Source organism: Canis lupus, chromosome 18 (assembly GCF_011100685.1).
Source record: "Canis lupus familiaris isolate Mischka breed German Shepherd chromosome 18, alternate assembly UU_Cfam_GSD_1.0, whole genome shotgun sequence".
NCBI classification, from domain to species: Eukaryota; Metazoa; Chordata; class Mammalia; order Carnivora; family Canidae; genus Canis; species Canis lupus.
Window position 1 is genome coordinate 21,892,229 of NC_049239.1, and position 14,825 is coordinate 21,907,053.

The 14,825-nt window shown below is 32.7% G+C and overlaps 1 protein-coding gene across 8 annotated transcripts in view; it reads right to left on the minus strand.

Moving 5' to 3' along the window:
- The window catches only part of CACNA2D1 (calcium voltage-gated channel auxiliary subunit alpha2delta 1), a 475,745-nt gene that overhangs the window by 56,044 nt on the left and 404,876 nt on the right, over nucleotides 1-14,825 (minus strand). For 4 of the 8 annotated variants that reach the window (XM_038562838.1, XM_038562839.1, XM_038562837.1 and 1 more), the window contains exons 13-19: nucleotides 12,594-12,672; nucleotides 11,260-11,309; nucleotides 9,899-9,988; nucleotides 5,659-5,736; nucleotides 3,674-3,748; nucleotides 3,333-3,407; nucleotides 208-264 (exon numbers count right to left, since the gene is read on the minus strand). In XM_038562838.1, coding sequence (XP_038418766.1) covers nucleotides 208-264; nucleotides 3,333-3,407; nucleotides 3,674-3,748; nucleotides 5,659-5,736; nucleotides 9,899-9,988; nucleotides 11,260-11,309; nucleotides 12,594-12,672 — 504 coding nt within the window. The remainder of the gene's footprint in view (nucleotides 1-207; nucleotides 265-3,332; nucleotides 3,408-3,673; nucleotides 3,749-5,658; nucleotides 5,737-9,898; nucleotides 9,989-11,259; nucleotides 11,310-12,593; nucleotides 12,673-14,825) is intronic. The other 4 variants (XM_038562843.1, XM_038562841.1, XM_038562842.1 and 1 more) reach the window with 1 other exon arrangement.

The following is a 14,825-nucleotide window of genomic DNA, read 5'->3' on the forward strand; positions in this document are numbered from 1 at the left end:
CAATCTTTAGTTAGCAAATGCATACCGTCTGCCATCATTAATAACATTTTTGCTGTAGTTTATTGAGAAATGATGCTCATCTCCAACTCATGCTCTGGAAGCTTGAAGTCAGGAAAGGAAGCATTAATCATATGCTTTTAGGAAGAAAAGCTTAATCTCAACTCTGATTTAGCAAATTTGAAGGCACTGTCAATTTCATTCAGTTACCTGAACATTGGGTCTCCTTTTTCTTAAATTAATTGTTGGTATACCTACACCAATAGGCTGAAGCAACAGAAAGATGGTAATTCATCATGCTCTGTATCAATAGAGGTAAGGCTCCTATCCTACAATAAATTTTAATCAGGTATCATAGTGTTCGTGATGAATCAACAAATAAAATGAAAGTTTAAAAATATTTGCAGTGACTAAGAAAACTTATGCTAGTAAATAAATGGTTAGCAAAATGACTGCATATTTTCCCTTTTTCCCCCCAAAGAAGTACATATTTGGGAAGTGAGAAAGGTAGTTTGCCTCAGACAACTTTTATATTGATTAAAAAAAACCCAGCAAATTTTAGTATTTATATAATTCAAATGTGTTAAAATATAAATATTATAGGGTACCGAAAAGTGTCAATATTAAACCTTTAAAATTTGTGCCTTTGTTTTCTGAAGTGTTACCCAATGTTGTATCTCTGGAACTGAAAGAGAATTTAATCCTAATACTATAAATTTATTTTATTTAATTTTTTACATTTTAAATAGATTTTAAATACTGACTTCTAACCGTAGATCATGCACAATTTCCTATACAATAAATATTTCTTAAGATTGACTAAAATTAGATATCTAATATGTTTAACTGATCTGGTGATTTTTATGAAACAAAATGGAGGAAATTTAAAATGCATTTGGGGAAAAAGTAGGATACATAATCCAGTATTTGTCCAAATGTGATCATGGTAGAGACAGTACACTTTGAGGAAATAAGAATGATTCCTTAGAAAATTAGATAAGGACAAAGTTTACAGCTACTTTATTTCCTGATATTCTAGCCCTTTTAAAAGGATTCTCATACTGCCTTCTACAAACTAAAAAATTGTACTGAAATAAATTTAAGATTATAGTTTTAGGAAGAAAGCGTAAGGCATTCAGCAAAGAATGCCTTGCAATAACACTTGCAAAGAACACTTGCAATAACACTAGACTTTGACCTTGTTACATAATAAGGGCTACTATGGAAACATAGCATTATCTTCCTTTGTTTTTACTGGTAAATTTCTGATGAAAGAATTTGAATAATTTTGTTAGTATACCAGGTATTACCACATTGGTCCTTTGTGCTTGTCAATTTTTAAACCAGTTGCCTTACACTATATCATCCTTTGTACGTGGTTCTTTTATCTACCCGTAATAGTATGCACCATCCCCCACAAAACAGAAATTATAACGTTTAACCTATTGATGAGAATTCACAAGCATCTTTAATTCACAAGCGTGAATTTCAAAAAAAGATCACTGTTCAAACATACTTTAATGGTTTTATAAAATAATATTCTCTAAATATCTTTGTTATATACTTGCTTATAATAATTTCCTATATAAAAGTATGAAAAGCTGACATAATCCTGAAGAAAAATCACTTGGGCTGTATTAAGGGTTTCTACAGAATTTATATTTTCTTTGTAATTTTATGAGTTTTAGTAAATGATTCCAAATCTGAGCCAAATGTATGTTAACATCAAAGAGTATAAAATTTTTCTCCACAAATACTGGTTATAAAGAGGGAAAACCTTTTTCAAATTACTAACTCTAAATGACAGATTTATATCTATATATCATATGTGCATTACTCTCATTATTCTTTTTTATTATTTTGTCTCAATAATAAAGTTCCTTTTGGGGATGGGGTTAAGACCTACAATCATAAAAATGGGGATCCTTCATACTCTTCATCACGTTACTATTGTAATAACATCACATTGTTATTGCTTTTACATCACTTCAGTTATGGGAATGCAATTAAAATATATGGTATATACAAAGACCAAACAATAATATTACAAATTTAAAAAAAAATCTTAAAAGAGATTTAAAAAGGTAAAAATTTCCAAATGTGACAAAATCATAGACTGTTTAGCTAATCATAAATAACTCTATTAAGAGGAACTTAATATACATGTTTATAAAGAACTGTGTTAGACTCAAAATAATGGGAAAAATGCCTATACCACATTCATAATAAAACTTGAAAAACTTGAAAAATAATACAGAGTGATCAGCAGCTACACTTGATTAGCTAATATTTAGATCAAGATGGATTTTATATGGAAGTAAGTTCCAAAGTGAGAAGAATTCAAATTGACATATTTATTGTAACCACTTAGTATAGTTTTGTATTCAATATCAACGGTTCTTAATTATCACTGATTTGAATGTTTAAATGACTCAACATTAAATGTGTGTGTTTATGCACCTACTTGTAGATGTCCTAAGATATCACTAACATTAAATACCCATGACTGAGGAAAGGAAGATAACCTAAATTTAGATATAATTCCCTTCAGCATGAGTTAAAGTATCTTCAGTATTGTCTTCAAAGTTAAACAATAACCTGAAGATGCTTATAAATTACAATTATATAATAATATTTTGCCAGTTCTTGCTTCTAGACAAACATATATTCACCCCATTTGTGAAGTACTAATGGAAAGCGAAATAAGTTGGATGAGAAATGTAGGAAAATATCTTACATCTTGGCATAACAATGAGGATAAAATAGTTAATCTACGGAATTTATCACCTTTTGCACACCTTCCTGATGAATAAACACTTTCCATTTCTGAAGCCCATCCCACAGAGTTCTACTTATTCAATTTCATTCACAGTTTTATAAGCCTGCCCAAAAGTAGAAAGAGAAATCCTCTGGGAGATGAAAAGGGGAGATAATTACCAGAAAATAGGGTGTTGGAAAATGTAGCCTGAGCACAGAAGAACATTACTTATATTTATCAGGTTCACACCCATCTGGGGACTCTCCTCGTTACCTTACAGCCTTAATCAAAATCCCGAGTGGGATGTGTGAACTCAGGCACGGGGCGATAATGGCTGTCTTTGAGGTGTGAATACTGGTTAGTTAAATATTCGATAGGAATATGGGAGAGCTAAATTGGTAAGAGAAAATGAAAACTTTTCACACTTTCATACATCGTCATCTATTAACATGATAGATATAACATTCTTTTATATTTGGTGCTATTTAGTGAATTTAAAGATGAGAAAACTATTAAGAACATTAACCATTAATTTTACAGAACTGTGCTGGTCACTGTAAACAAATTATATACATACCTTTGGCTGAAGATTTGGATGTAGTAAAACATAACCATTAGGATCAATCGCAAAATAATAGCCATTGGGACACAGCTGAAAAAAAAAAAAAAAAACAGAAAACTTTCAAGATCTCTGAATCATAATCGAAATCACATTCTTAAAAAAAATCTGAATATATTTTAAAACATGAAGAAAGATAACATGGTATCTTTATTTTAAAGATTCTTTTTAAAATTTAGTTCCTTCACTAGCTTAACTGCACATGGTTTTTGAGAATTGCTTAAATGCTTTATAGACAAGCTAAATTAGTACAAAGCTCTAAAATAAGAAAGATGCCCAGAGAATAAATTTCATCTTACTGTAAAACGTGGTGTTAGTCGTTTAATATCTTCCAAAGACACATCAACTCCCATCACACCAAGAATCAACTGATTCTGTAACAAGACAGTAAAAAGGTAGTGTACTTTACACAAAAATGCATATATTTTTACACAATTATTATATATGCTCAACTTTTTGCTTGACAATAGTTGTACTCCACACTAGCTAAAACATATATAAGGGCGAGGCACTCTTTGATATCAATTTACAGTGATTCTCACCTTCATTTACCCACAACTTTATCATCATTATTATTTAACTTTAAAAAATGAGATCTTGATGAGTGGCGCTATAAAAGATGGGAAATTTTTATTTGATGCCTCCTGTACTCATTATCCCTGTTATTTATTTTAATTGCTTCTGTACAGTTAGTTGTAGCTGTGTGTATGAGAGAGAGTACTTTGTGACTTTGTGGTATACTATTATTAAAAAAAAACCCACAAAAATGTCTAGCCTGAAGATGTCAGGTAATATGAAATGAGAAAACAATGTATTTTTTTTTTTTTTTGCTATTGATAGTGACTGCACATGTGTAACTATTCTGAAAAGGATATGACCTCATTGTGATAAAATAGCAGAAATCCTCAAACCCTGTTTCTCAGTGCTGGCAACTTCTAAATACCAAACAATGGGCATCAAAACTTTAGTTACAAGTCAAAAAGGCTATGTGGTCAACTGCCATCATAATCTTCTTTGGGACATTAAAGATGAAAATGATGTTAAATTTAGAATCAGGAATTTTTGTTTTAAATAGTTATGAAAGTTACAAAATAAATTAAAATGCTACAAAGAAAATTATAAAACCCACTCAATAGTTATGAGACCACTGTGAATTTTGTGTAGGTGCATGGGGAGTGAGAAAGTTATGACAACTATTTTCTTTTGCCATGGACCAATCCTACTCTGAGCAAAAACTGCTAATTAAAGCAATTCCTTAGTCCATCTGAGGAGTTAGACAATTACTCCTCTATGGGTTAAATTATTTAGAGCCCACAGATATTTAAGAATGATAATGGGTTTCCAAAGAGGAATAACTAATGTTTTTAATGGCTACATTATTTTGAGAAAGTGTTCAACTGAAATTTATAACTGAACAAATAATAATAAGTGCAGTAGATGTCATTATGCCATAAACTGGAAATAAATTTCCTTCCAATCTGGAATGTCAACCAAAGCATAAAATCAGTATTTAGTATCAAAAAAGAAAAAAAAAAAGAGAAAATCTTAAATTCTCCTGCCATTTTAAATTCTTTATGAATTCTTTATGATGCAAGCTAAGAAACAGGAACCCAACGCTACTGCAAAATCAAAAGTATTTTAAAAATAATGGAATTTAACAAGTACAAGATACAGATTTTTCAGAACTTGAAGTTGCTAGTATCTTATTGCATTGACAATATTACCACTGCTACAGAAACCAACACTGTTATGAAACTCATGAAATATTTCTCTTGAATCTTAAAAAATAGAAAAAAAATAGATAGCTTTCATTTTAAAATCAGGGGCTTCACTTATGTGATGATTAAAAAAACACTTTGAATAGGAGTAGGAGGCGGAATGATTCAATAAAGATACCTATGTTCACTGACTACAAACGTCACCACGGTTTTGTTCTTTGGATTTTTCTTTCTGAGCTCCACGGATATCTCAGATACATTTTTAAAATGTGCACAAAATAGTATTGCCCATTTATCATGTAATTACTCCCAGAGTCTGAACTTGTGTTCTCATCAGTTCATAGTTACAGAGTTAAGTTGAATCCTGGCTCTGGGGAAGCTGACAACTTGACCTGCATTTCCTTTTTCCCAGGTGGTTATCACAAAGGCAGCTGTTCCCTCTTACTTCTGGTCTCACAAGACAGTTACATTGTATGTATTTCCTTATAGAAATATCTTATCCACACTCAGCTTCAACGTCACCATTTATCATTTATTATTATTAATTTTATCAATTAACTTTTAACCTTTAAGTTTGTCTTATTTTCAACTTGGCCCGTTATGTTGAAGACCGGAAGAGTTCCAGTAATGACAAGTCCTAGTTCCTAAAAATAGATTCAGAAAGAAAAGGCAAATGAGAATTACAACTTAAAACTCTGTCATTCTGCATTAGTCTCTGGTATACCACACTGCATTTTATGGTTACATTATCAACAGACACAAAAAAATGATTAAAGGATATCTCAAGCTTTTTAAAAACTTTTATTTTTATTTTTTTAAAAGAATCAATGAGAAACTCTGGGAAATAATCAGAATCTATTAGGCAGCTATTGAAGCATGCAACACCTAAAGTAATACCCTAAGAAGGCATTGCAAGTAACTTGAAAATTTAAAAAATCAAATGACAGTAAATATTTCAGTCACCCTGCCCTTCTACCCTTCTGTTCACTGTGATAGTTTGCCTAATATCATGGGATTCCATGATAATAAAATACTGTTTCATAGGATTTATTTTTGTTCCTTTTTGTAGCTTCATTTTAAATTTTTTCATGCCCTAAGCCAAAGGTTTCATGTTACAGCACAGATGTACAGCAGAATAAATAGAAGAAACATGCTATCAATACGGCATTTCTGCAATAGTCTAGGTAAATATTATGCTGTTCTAAAGAAGCCATAATGCTCCTAAATACCCTCCAAAACAAATAGTACTTTTTGACAAAGTAAAATAACGTAGCCAACTGCAAACATCAAATCCAACAGTCTGGTCATGAAGCAGTTTAGTATAACAAAAATAATGACCTAGTGTCATTCGGCATGTAGATAATTTCATATATTAAATTAATCCATGGAGATTAGTTGAAATAAACTGATTCTCAAGCCAGAGGTTTTTTTCTTTTATTACTTGCTATCTGCAGCAATCATATATATTTTTACCATTATTTCATGGCAAAACTATCTTTTCCAAAAAGTCACACTTTAAAATGATTTAAAAATTATCATTGAAAACTTCAAATTTGCTAGGCTGAGAAAATGTTAGTAATCTTCTTGTGAATAATGACCCCAAATCCAAATCTTGTGACCCTTGTTCTAATTCCAGAAACAGCCTGGCTTCACAGAGAAAATGTCTTAGGCAGTAAGTTCATAATCGTGCGTGTGGGAAGCCCAAAAACAATGGGAACTGAATTAATGAGGAAGGACAATCACGCAAAGGCTTTCAGCAGAACAAGATACCAAATTGTTCAGGACAAACACAATTAAGGAAACAACTACACATAATTGGTGCGTGATGATACACACGTTGGCTTTCTATTTAGTTCTAAGACAGAATGCTTAAAATGTTAATATTTATAGTTAAATATGCAAATTCATATCTCTAATGAAAACTTTCCACCACAATAAGTCAGATTATAGATGATTTATAAAACATAATCCAGTAAATGTTCCTTTTGGAGAAGTTTTTGAGTTATAATGTATATGCATAGTTGTTAAAATACTAGTATGATATATGAACAAATATATATGGATACAACCAACGTCTGTTCATCACTTTTGCATTTATATAGAGTATGGTAATTTGCTTCTAAACATGGGAATATTTGCCCTAGAATGAGATACTAGAATTCTAACATAGGACTCACGATCATCAATGAACTCATTGATGTCTATTTTGTCTTCTATTTATTAAGAGGACAAATAATTTGTACTCAATTTCTAGACACTGTGCCAGTCTCTAGAGAACAAAATACAGAAATAAGACAAGATTTATGCTCTCCTGTAATTTATCTGATACTTATATTTTCTTGATTCCATCTTTTTATCTTCTTATCCAAAGAGCCTCACTTTATCTCTCAAATAAAATGAACTCTCCGCAATACTGTCCCCATCTTGTTTCTGTTCTTATCTCCCGTTAGCCCCAAAAGTGACTAAGGTAGCATTTTTCCAACATACCCAGCACTCGCCCGACTCATACTGCATACTGTGTGGTTTCACTACTCCCCACCAATTACAGAAACTTTATCTGTGCTCACATGTTCAGCTAAACTAGTAACATCTTTTTATTTTTTTTAAGATTTTACATATTATTTGAAAGAGAGTGTGTGTGTAAGAGCAAGCAGGGGAGCAAAGAGGGACTCCACAGTGAGCTTAGAGCCCGACACATGGCTCAATCCTAGGACCCTAAGATCATGACCTGAGCTGAAATCATGAGTCAGACGCTTAACCAACTGAGCCATCCAGGCGCCCCATCACCATCTTTTTAACCTCACCCTACACCATCCCCAAATATATGGCTTCTTTCTTCTGAATTTCCAAAGTTCTTTTCTTTATTCTCATTATATTTATTACACTGTCTTGGAATATGTTTCTCTTTTTTCCTTAACGTAACCAGCAAGTACTGACTGGCATATATTGTGAATCTGCTACGTGCAGAGATTAGAGACATGTAATTAGAAACACAAGACATCACCTTTCATTCTCAAATTGGTAAAAAGAACGCTCTCTGTATCCACTGACTAGCCAATTCCTGTGCCTTTCTTTTTTTTCTTGTTTTATACTTAGCTTCAGCTTATTGAACAGCACGTTTAGAACCAAAATCTCTTCCTAATGTCATTTGTGCTATCAGTAGAACCCTACCAACAAGGCAGACGTGCTGGTGAATGAACTTCTGGTCATAGGAAATCCTAGAGGGCATAATTATTGACTCCTCCTATCATACCCTGTCCTGTGATGGATTCGGAAAAACGAAACATTTTGACCACAGCTTTAGATGACCATGTGACCTTAAATAAATACGTGATGTCAAGAAGGAACACTGGATAGTAATTTTAGCAAGGACTTGAGGTAAGCAAGCTTCACTTTATCTTTCTTAGCATGCAAAGCTGCTGTTAATAGTGCCTATTTTTCTTCCAACTTCCTGTATATGTTTATTTTACAAGAACCAAACGATAAGTAATTCTAAATGGATTGCATTTTGCCCTTTGGGGTCATCATTGCATTCAGAAAAGTAGTATCAGCATATAATTGTACTCCAAGTAGGAAAAAGGGTTCTTGAATCAGCATTTACTTTTCAGGGCTTAATATTTTGGTTCTCTCTCATATTAATAAAGTAATCTCACCAAGATCAAGCATACGAATAAATCTTAAGTATGATATTTACTATTTACAACATTCACACTAGGACACTAAAACTTATATTAAACATGTTTTCTGAACATAAGCTCTAATGCTATTGAGAGCTGGATAATTCTTTGTTTTGTGTGTGGGCATGGGGTGAGGGGACTGTCCTGTGTGATGTTTAATAGCATCCCTGGCCTCTATCCATGAGATTCCAGTAGCAACCCCTCCTCATCCCAGTCATGACTATTGAAAATATCCATAGATATTGCCAAATGACCTGTGCATGGCAAAATCACCCTTAGTTGAGAACCACTTGTTTGAAATATCACAGAATATCTATATTGAAATTTCAGTTGTGCAATGGACAGCTTAATATGTTTTTGTTGTATCACAGCACTTCTGATCATTTCAGAGGCTTATTTCCATAAAAAATCTAGGGTTGAATCTGAAAGAAGAGATTAGATACATAAAGAGGTTACTAGGTTTGTGGTGATTTCAGAGTAGGGTGAGATTATTTGCCTATTTAACTGCATATATTCCCAAGCTTTGTTGGGTCTGGCTTGAGTTGTGGAGGCTATCCACCCTTCTGCTAGCTGCACAGTCTACTTTAAAAATACTTTCCTCAAAATTTTTGTTCAAAGTCTGCAGTAGCAGGTATTCATTCACATGGCTTTAGTATTTTTTTTTAAGATTTTATTTATTTATTCATGAGAGACACACAGAGAGAGGCAGGGACACAGGCAGAGGGAGAAGCAGGCTCCACGCAGGAAGCCCGACGTGGGACTCGATCCCGGGACCCCAGGATCATGCCCTGAGCCAAAGGCAGATGCTCAACTGCTGAACCACCCAGGTATCCCAAACTTTAGTATTTTTTAATATAAATATTCAAAATGTTTTTGAAATGCTCATAAATTTAAGATTTGAGGTTTTGAAATCCCACATTCACAACAGATCACCTAAAAATAACACAACATTTGTCAATAGACAAGTCTGTTTTTATGTATATTATCTAAATTCTAGCAAAAGCGTTGTGATAAAAGGACTTTTAGAAAGTCTTAATGAATTGGAAAAATAAATGTTACCTAGAAAGAAGCAGCAATCAGCTATATGCTTTTGTTAGGACAATCTCTGGCTGAACAGTCAATGTCTTACCAGTGCGTCCAGATAAACATTCGTCCACTGGACTTGCTTAGCTTTGTCTCCTGCTAACACCATTGGTCTTCCCAGAACATCCAAATATTCCTATTTATTTAAAAAAAAAGAAAGAAAGAAAGAGAAGAAAAGGTCACATGGTTGAAAAAATAGAAATTCTGTATTAAAAACAAAAACAAAATAACTCCACAGAATTATCTAGAGTTAAAAATAAATACAGAATCAAATTATTAAGAGAGTAAATATATGATCATTTAATTCCCATTTTGGGTATACCATGGATGGTATGTCTACATACTTTGAATCCACAATATTGAACTCATATTATTTATACAATATATCTACCCTGGTTTTTTTCTAATAGCAAAACATTCTTTTTCTGAGGTACAGCCAATGATAAGTGAAATATGTTCCTTGTGAATTGTTTTATGTTAATCTAAACTATTTAAGGCTCTGTGATTTACTGGATGGAATTACACAAATGTGAAATAATAAAGCAGCCACATCCTTGCTTTCATATCACAGATTGTTTGGCTGAAATTCAAAACTACATTTAAACATATCAAAAAATAAATGCAATCCTGTGCCAAGTAAGACATCAGACTCAAGTGCAGCTGCTGTTTCATTTCAACATAAAACACAGTCAGTATTTAGTTCCACAAATGCCATGTTCTTTATGCTAAATTTTGACTTAGTCTATTTAGTGGATCCTCAGTCATGTCTAAAATTGAGTAATGATTTTAAATCGTAATTTATGAATACTTGAAAATAATTTGCACTTGAATTAACTTTATTGCTTCAATTTACAGGTTATTTAACATATTGTAAACTGAACAGTTAAATAGGTGATGGGCATTCAGGAGGGCACATGTTAGGAGGAGCACCGAGTGTTATGTGTCAGTGATGAATCACTAAATTCTACTCCTGAAACCAATATTACACTATATGTTAACTTACTAGAATTTATACACAAATTTGAAAAAAATAAATAATAATGCAATTAAGCAGAAAATAAAATAAATGGTTCTAGAAAAATCATCTCCTTGTAAGCTTATTTTAAAATGAAACAAGATTGTTAGTAAATTTTCTTTTTATTTATTTCCTGATGTTTTTAACATCTGAGAAGAACAACAATACATAGATTTTTTTACCTGAGTTTTGAATATTTGAAAATGCTTGGAACCTTCATGAATTAATAATCACTACATGATCATGATACTCATCATTGTGTTACAAATACAGCATTATGGATATTTTTTTTTCCATTTTTACCTCTTTTCTCTAGTTGAGCATATTTAAAGCAGCAAAGAAACATCTTGTTCTTTGAAAAAATAATCTAAGTAAGTTTTAAATAACCATACCTGAGTATTGATTCTTATTGCTCCAATGGAAGGAATTTCATAATAATAACCTGAAACAAACATACATATTTATTTATAATGTATGGCCACAAAATTATTTTAGATCTTTGGAGGAGAAAAGAGCAATTTTTTCACTTCTAATTGAGGAAAGAGTAACATATCAATACCATTGATAAATGCAGAAACTGTTTGATTAATGTATATTCCTAACAAATGCATAGGCTTTGTGAGAAATTTCACTACATTTCTTAAACTGTAGCATATACATGTGATTTTTCTACCGAATACTAAGGAATGTGGCAATCTAAAATATTTTTATCACTGGAGAAATTATTAAAGATATATGATAATGGGAATCTGAAAATTATACTTATATAAAATATTTGCCTAAATATGACTTTCATAATAAATTGAGGTTCCTTTAATTGTTATGTTTTCAGTTTATTTTTCAAACAATATCTTTGTGGGTTTTTTTCTGTGTACACAGGGGAACATGGGCTCAGTACACAAAATCTGAATTACCTAGGAATGTGTAAAACATTTAAAAGAAAATTCAACCACTCAGAAAAAAATGCAACTATGTGTCACACTTCCTTATAAGTAAGTGTTATGTACTTCAGATATTCTCTCATTCTCAATTTTTCATGCAAGATTCTACTAGATATGTATCTTTAAATAAAGGATCAAATGATATCAATATATGATATTATATACCATATGATCAAATGTCTGACTTTTTATATATTGTGACGTAATGTCAAAGTTTTTTTTTGTGTGGGTTTTCTCTGCAAAAAAACACATTCAATATCGAGGGGCCCCTGGGTGGCACAGTTGGGTGAGGGTCTGATTCTTGGTTTGGCTCAGGTCATGATCTCAGGGTCATGAGATTGAACCTGTATCAGGCTCTGAGCTTAGCACTGAGTCTGCTTAAAAGACTCTCTCTCCCTCTGCCATTTGCCACCCCTTCCCCACTTTCTCTTAAATAAATAAATCTTAAAAAAAACAAACACATTCAACATCTCATTCTTGTCTCTACTACTGTAAACATTAGCTACACTTTTTTTTTTAAGATTTTATTTATTTATTCATGAGAGACAGAGAGAGGCAGAGACATGGGTAGAGGGAGGGGCAGGCTCCACGCAGGGAGCCCGACGTGGGACTGGATCCCGGGACCCCAGGATCACACCCTGGGCTGAAGGCAGAGGCCCAACTGCTGAGCCACCCAGGCGTCCCCATTAGCTACAACTTAATCTTAAATGATAATATGTAGAACTAACAACAACTTCCAATTTTGTTTTAGTACTAAAACATGGTCAAGAAAACAGATCTGTTACCTTTATTTTCACAGGCCATCCACTGAATAGGTCCTCTGTCATAATTATGTTGACCCACTGAAAATGTGAATACACGTACCTGGTGAATTTAAACACAGGGATCTGTTAGGACACAAAAATTTAACTGAATGGCAACACAAAAGAGCTAAAGCAAAAGACAAATACAAGCAGGCTTTTCAGGTGATTAAGATGACAAGTCGAGGCCAGTACATCTTTCAAGAAGTCACCGGGGAGAAACCACATAACCTACTCTCAGCTTGGACTTCAGCTACTAAATTTAAGACAGCCCTTGGGTGCCCTGCACTGTGTCATGATCCAATGTCAGAATCATGACTGAGGTTTCATTAAGAGAAATGGCATCTTTTAGGCCCAACCAATTTTGCCTAGTTAAAACATCCACATACCTAGTCACTGCAAAAATAATCATAAGTAAAAATAATAATTCCTATTTCTTAAGTATCTCTTTATAAGGATGGTCATTATGCTTTTACTTGCTTAAGGCAATTATACTTAGTGATAGTTTCACTACATTCGCACCATGAAAATATTTAGTATGCACATATATGATTATGATGTTGTTATATCACTTTCTAGAAAATATGATTAGCATATATAAATAAGTATGTTAAACTCCTAAGATTTTTAAAGAGAATCAAAATTTCAACTGTCGCTAATGTGGTATAAAATATGCAAATATTTTAAAAATTCAGTTGAGATAGTTTTTAAATTACAGTAATATAAATGTTTATCAGAAACTACTGTGTTTAATTTCGAAAATACTATAATTTCATAATTATATAAGAATATAGAGAATAAATGTAGAGTCAACAAATGTTTAATAAAATGGATACTTAGGATATATTGATTTTTACCAAGTTAGTAATCTAAGTAAACCAATATTTTCAGTGAAACATTTTAGCCGTTTCCAAAGATAAACATGGAGAAAATCACTTTTCCATGAATTCATGTTCTGGTTTGAACTATGTTAACAGCTTTTCCCTAATTCATGTCGATTGACTGTTTGAACTGACATTTTCTAATTGTTTCGCCTGTTTCATCTTTGCACATTACCACAGAGTGCAAATCTCAAAAGAGATTTCACATCTGTTTTCTGTTCCTCTACTGGTCTTGGCCACACAGAGATCACTTCATAACAATCCTTGCCCCAAAATGTACATTGGAGATGTTACTGTTTCACTTATTTTATGTGAGCCACCCTTCAGTTGTCCATGCTTGCCTCAGCCATTTGGTGGACACATCTGAATTTTAATCATCTCAAATTCTAAGGACAAGTGACTCCTGCTAGGTTAACAGAAGTCGGTGACACCTATCAACTCCTCCTATTCGGTAAAACATACCAATTTCATTTTCTTAAAATCTAAAAATTTATTTTGGGGGCTGTCTATACAGCTCATATTTCAATGTAGTGTTACCTCTTAACAGAGTTGAACTTACTCCTAAATGGAAATATTTTTGTAAACAAGTATGTCACCCTACTGATAATTCAATTGCACTGCTATACCTTAAACAATTGTCACATGAATTAAGGGCAGGGGAAAAAACCCAGATGCTCCAGAAAGCACATGGGAGATCTCCTTCACAATGAACATTTGAAAGCATGTCTCAAGTTTTCAACTTACAGCACTGCTTTTTCTTAGTGTCTTTCTTACCACAACAGTGTTCTGGTAAAATATTTTCCATGAAATACTTTTCAGTATAAAGAAATAAGTAAGACTAAATGAATTATATCGATGTCCCTGGAAGGCAAGCACTTCTACTAACACAGAGGCTACACTCAGACATACACTATGTGATTTTGACTGATGCTATTCACCAAATAGTCCAAATAAACATAACTCAACCAAAACACATACTAGTAAGAAAACAAACAAAAACTTCCCCAAATACCAAAAATACTGTTGCTTTGTTTTACTACAAAAGTTTTGCCTAACCCCCAGATTTGCATACATGAAGATCTTGAAGATGTCCAAATTAAGAAATTTAGACTCAGAGCTGGATGTAGAGTTTTAAAATTTTAAAGCACCCTAACATTGTTTGTGTGTGTGTGCCTCTCTCTGTGTTCATTTGCCACACAACTCCTTGGCTATTGAATAAAAGCTGCATTAACGGATTGAATTATTCCCATATTATAACTTTATAATCTGTACCATTTAATTTTTATTTGCCTTATTGTAGATGTTGTTTCACACTATATTTCTGAAATTTTCTTCT